Source organism: Callorhinus ursinus, unplaced genomic scaffold (genome assembly GCF_003265705.2).
Source record: "Callorhinus ursinus isolate GAN/ISIS: 27379988/994484 unplaced genomic scaffold, GSC_fseal_2.0 scaffold2190, whole genome shotgun sequence".
NCBI lineage: Eukaryota > Metazoa > Chordata > Mammalia > Carnivora > Otariidae > Callorhinus > Callorhinus ursinus.
In genome coordinates, this window is record NW_027399244.1 from 2,917 (window position 1) to 8,435 (window position 5,519).

The 5,519-nt window shown below is 59.2% G+C and overlaps 1 protein-coding gene across 1 annotated transcript; it reads left to right on the top strand.

Annotated features, from left to right (window-relative positions):
• Positions 1-77: 77 nt before the first annotated feature.
• LOC141372184 (voltage-dependent N-type calcium channel subunit alpha-1B-like) lies at positions 78-4,765 on the top strand. The gene is given in 6 exon segments (XM_073890693.1): positions 78-136; positions 1,207-1,342; positions 1,512-1,628; positions 3,025-3,244; positions 3,466-3,710; positions 4,115-4,765. Coding segments are annotated over 6 exon segments (1,356 nt in total). The 3' UTR covers positions 4,694-4,765.
• Positions 4,766-5,519: the final 754 nt, after the last annotated feature.

A 5,519-nucleotide genomic window follows, 5' to 3' on the forward strand; every position in this document is an offset into this window, starting at 1 on the left:
CCGTGCCCACCTCCCGCCAAATGGTTCCCCACGGATGTTGCCTGAAAGCTAGTCCAGGCGGGCTGCTGGTGCGGTCCATGGTGCACTCCAAAGCTAATTCCCGAAACGTTACACGGGTGCCTCTGATGGCACCGAGGTCAGTGGATTTAGACAGTCGGTGGTTCCCACTGTCTCCTCCCATTGTGCGTGCCCATTTCCCTTACCGGTGAGGGGACTCTGCCTCCGCTTTCTCACTGCCTTTTGAGAAATGATTTGTTTCGACCCCATTCTGTTGACATCTTTTGTGTGTCTAGTCTTCCTAACACCTCTAAGACAGTTTTCCTAAGATCTCCACTCCAGTAGTGATTTCTGAAGCAACTGTAATTTGTAGACAAATTGGTAATGTCCTTGTTACCTAACCCTTAACTTTTTCCACAATAATTCTTGGTAATGAAGCACCGAAAACCAAGTGTTGCAAACTAACAGTCACCTACCTGTCTTGCACCGTGTGTCACTGGGGGGTGGTAGCAGGCAGGCTCCTCTCAGCCACCCCCCTCAGGGCCAGCAGGGTCCCAGGTCTGCTAACACCCTATTGGCTAAATGAAAACATTGGCTGAGCCCAACGATGGGGGCCTGTGCTCTGCCTCATCCATCAAGGGCTAAGTTGTGGGGCCTGGTACCAGACTGGGCACAGCATTCACGTTTAAGGCTCCTGATTTCCTCCACATCTGTACATGTTTGGACGTTCTTTTCTGAAGCCTGGTTGTGGGTCTTGGACTATTAATCAGGTAGGTTTTCCTGAGTACTCCACTGCCCCTAACATAGTGGTCAGGGCTTGCTGTGTACCAGCGTAGACCTGATGTCCGCACTCTGCGTCATGCATGCTGTGCATATGTGGCCTCCCACTACTCCTGGAAGGCCCTGTCTAGGGCCGAGGAACCTGCCAGGTGTCCCTAGATCAGGAAGCGATGGGCCCAGACCTCCCTCGGACTCATGTCCGGGTGCCCTCCCTGCCCATCTGCTCCGAGCCCTGGTAATGGGTCCACATCCCATGCTCTGTGGACACTTGAGAGCCTGTACTTGAAGGGCCTCACGCCTCTGGGCTACTTCTAACCCAGAGTAGAAGGGGCCAGTATAGGTTCCTGGCAGTTTGGAGCCAGGTCCTTGGTGGGCATTCCATGGCCCACAGACCTCTGAGCCAACAGCACAATCCTTTCTTCTCTACAGACAAACCCAGGAGAGTGGCATCAAGGAGTCTGTTTCCTGGGGTACTCAGAGGACCCAGGAGATCCCCTATGAGGCAAGGACAACCCTGGAGCGTGGCCACTCTACAGAGATCCCAGTGGTGCAGCCAGGAAAACAGGTGAGGGCTCCCAGGGCTGGGAAGCCAGGCTGGGGATGGGGGATGAGATAAGGATTGGGGTGAGACAGGGATGGTGGGAGATGGCAGGAATGTGGCGGGGAGCCCAGGATGGGGGAGAAGGTGAGAGTGGGGTGGGGGCTGGTGTGACTGCAGGCTGCTATATGCCCAGGCTGTGGAGGTCCAGATGCAGAGCATGGCCCTGAGAGGTCCTGACGGGGAGCCCCAACCCGGACTGGAGAGCCAGGGACGAGCGGCCTCCATGCCTCGACCGGCTGCAGAGACTCAGGTGGGTGGTCTGGGAGGGTCAGGGTCATGGGAGGGTGGGGGAGTGGGGGATGAGGAGACCTGGCTTGGAGAGGGCTTGTGTCCTGCGTGAGGGCTCCCTACCTGCACTGCAGCCTGGACACTGTCAGCCCTGTTGGGAGCTCCCAGGATGATGGTCTCAAGAGGTGCAGTCAGAGTCCTCGGAGGCCTGCCAGTTATCCCCACCACTCACCTATGCTCAGCCTTCTGCTGTGGCTCTGGGGCTTCCATCTCCCAGCCCAGTGTCCCTGACCCAGACTCTCCCTCTCTTTAGGACATCCCTCTCCCACGCCAGCCTGCATTCCCCCCCCGGCCCCCCCGCCATGCACACGGTGCCTCACACCTTGGTCTTCCCTTTTCCGCATTGATGCTCTGGGGATGACCTGCCCTGTTCTTTATTTTTTTTAAGATTTTATTTATTTTATTTGAGAGAGAGAATGAGAGAGAGCGAGCACATGAGAGGGTGGAGGATCAGAGGGAGAAGCAGGCACCCTGCTTCTCGATACGAGACTCGATCCTGGAACTCCAGGGTCATGACCTGAGCTGAAGGCAGTCGCTTAACCGACTGAGCCACCCAGGTGCCCGACCTGCCCTGTTCTTTCTCTGGACTCTTGAGGCGGCACCACCTCCATCCCCTGCTCCTTCGGGGATGCTTTGAGTACCGAGCAGGAAGCTCCAGGGCAAGGGGGCTGTGGGCCCATTCACAAGGTCTGAGAGAGGGGCCTGCAGACCTGAGGCTGTGTCAGGGGGCCCTGCTTTCACTTCCTGGGATGGTGAGGGGCTTTAGAGGGGCATGTCCTCCAGCCGGGGACCTTCAATGTTTGCCTGAGGCTGGCCCTGTCCCTGCCTCCTATTGTGGTTCCTGGTTCTGCACATTCCAAATGAATTCATTCTCTAAAGTTGACTTTGCCTCCCATTGGTGGTGGCTCCCGCCCTCTTCCCCTTCCTGAGCCTGGCCTGCTGGGCGGCCAGCTTGAGGACGCCGAGTGGAGGCTGTGGGTCAGCTCCCCTTGGAGGACCCCTTTCCTCAGGTCCCGATTTCAGCCCAGGGCAGGATCCCCATGGCCCTGGCCCAGCAGAGCCATCACACGCAGCCACCCCTCAGGGTTCTCCCAGCCAGGCCCGCAGCCTCCCTCTTCCTGGCATTCTTCCTGTCCCCCAGGGACACTGAGGCCAACAGCTCTCTGGGTTCCGCTGGCAGAGACCGACAGCAACTTGTGCAGCGTGCTCTGGGAGAAAGGGTGGACCAGGGTTGGGAAGAGCTTTCTGGGGAGAGGGAGGGGCCTGGTGGTTCCTGAACCCCAGGCGTTCAGTGCCTCCCTGGAGCCTGCCCCAGGCCTCTCTCTCAGACTCTGTGTCAACCCACATCCCACCCGCAGCCGGCCCCCAACGCCAGCCCCATGAAGCACTCCACCTCCACACTGGCGCCCCAGCGTCCCCACGTGGCTCATCTCTGCAGCGCTGCCCTTGACCGTGCCCCAGCCAGCCAGGCTGTGCCCCATCACCACCACCGCTGCCATCGCTGCAGGGACAGGAAGCAGAAGTCCTTGGAGAAGTGGCCCAGCCTGTCTGCAGACACAGATGGCGGGGCGTGCGGGGGTCCCTCCTGTGGCCAGGGCCTGAGGCATTCCTTTCTGTGCCTCCACCATCCAAATGGCCCTGAGTAGGGGGCTGTGAGTCCCAGGTCTGGGGACCAGGCAGGAACCTCCACGCACCTCAGCTCTCCCCCTGGGTCCCCTGCTGGCCCTGGGGACCGGGTCTGGGCTGGGGTTTGTCTCCCCACCTGGCTCGCTGTGCTGACTTCCACTCTTCCTGGCCAGCACCCAGTAGTACTGCAGGGCCAGGCCCACCCCCAGGAGAGGGGCCCACAGGCTGCCGGAGGGAGCGCAGACAGGAGCGGGGCCGGTCTCAAGAGTGGAGGCAGCCCTCTTCCTCTTCCTTGGAGAAGCAGCGTTTCTACTCCTGTGACCGATTTGGGGGCCAGGAGCCCTCGCAGCCCAAACCCTCCCTCAGCAGTCACCCCACGTCACCAACAGCTGGACAGGAGCCAGGACCCCCGAGTCCGGTAAGACAGGAACCCCTCACTGCCCCTTCTTACGAGCCCCCCCCACCATGCTCCGAATCCTCCTTCATGTCCTGGTCCCCAGGCCCGAGTCTGCGCTCCCCCCCTCCTTGCACCATTCCTCCTGCATCAGCCTGATCCTCCCTTCCCAACTGCCCTGAACTGGCCTCTGGTCTCCCTTCTCCCTGAGCTGTGCCTGTCCCTTTGTTACCCACTCTTCCCCAACCCTCTCCCCAGGCCTACCAGCACCAGCGGCTTTCTCCCCTCTACCACATACCCTACCGGTCCCCTCCCAGGGTGCCTGCCTCTCTCCATGCCTCACCACCCACCTCCATGGTTCTCACCTGCATTGGCCTCTGGTCTGGGACTTTTTTTTTTTTTTTTTGCTCTGTTCTATTTTCTTGTAGGGTGGTGGTTCAGTGAATGGGAACCCCTTGTTTTCAACATCAGGTGCTAGCACCCCTGGCCGTGTTGGGTGAAGGCAGCTCCCCCAGACTCCGCTGAACCCCCGTCCCAGTGTCACCTACAAGATGGCCAACTCTTCGCCTGTCCACTTTGCTGGGGCACAGACCAGTCTCCCCACCGTTTCCCCAGGCCGGCTTAGCCGTGGCCTTTCTGAACACAATGCTCTGCTCCAGAGAGACCCCCTGAGCCAGCCCCTGGCCGCCGGCTCTAGGATCGGCTCTGACCTTTACTTGGGGCAGCGTCTGGACAGTGAGGACACTGCCTGCACCCAGCCCGAGGACACGCTTACCTTCGAGGAGGCTGTGGCCACCAACTCAGGCCGCTCCTCCCAGACTTCCTATGTGTCCTCTCTGACCTCCCAGTCGCACGCCCTCTGCCGCGTGCCCAACAGCTACCACTGCACTCTGGGGCTCAGCTCGGGCAGCCGGGTTCGGCATAGCTACCACCACCCCGACCAAGACCACTGGTGCGAGCTGCACCTCTGCTACACGCCTGCTCAGCGGGCGCATTCCAGCCGATGAGTTTTATCATCCACGCTGGGCTCCCAGGGATGCGCAGGGGCACCGAGGCAGGGGCAGCAGCTCCTGGAAGGAGGGGCCCCAGCTTTGGGGCCAGCTGTGGGGAGGCCCCGCGGCTCCCCCCCACCCCTCCGCCCCCACCCCCTCTTTCGCGCTGGACGAATTACTAAAGCCCTTTCGGAGAGGGACGTGCTCTCTCTGTCCCCTTATATGCTGCCTGCCTGGGTCTCGTACCACAGACCCTACACGGGAAGTTGCTGCATGTGCTGAGTGGGACACTGTCAGTCTGAATTCTGTGTGATGGCTCCCCGTGTCTGGGGGGTGTGCCCGGGGCCACTTTTAGGAGGTTTGGATCTGGTAGAGACCATCCTTTATCCACGTGTGTGGTACGGAGCCCGGCATGTTTACACGCCTGGCCAGATAAGACAGAGTTGATGGTCAACCGCAGTAGCCTCGGGAGCCCGGCCTGTGGCTCCGTGCATTCTTGTCGGTGCCCACAAACACAAACACATCCGGCGTGGCTCTTTGTACCTGAAACATCAGGTGGACACCAGAAATACACTCACACACTCTCTGTCCTCTCCCAGATGCTGTCAACATTGACAGGGACCAAATCTGGAAAACATTCTTGCTGTTGGTTTTGGTTTTTAATCGAACACCCTTCCCTCTTTTGTCAATTCCATACACTTGATCTAGAAAGAAGAGAAAAACAGAAAAATGGGGAAGGAAATAGTAACATAACTTAAAAAAAATCCAACCTGTAGGAAGCTCTCAGCTCTTTGGTGTGTGTGTGTGTGTGTGTGTGTGTGTGTGTGTGTGTGTGTGTGTG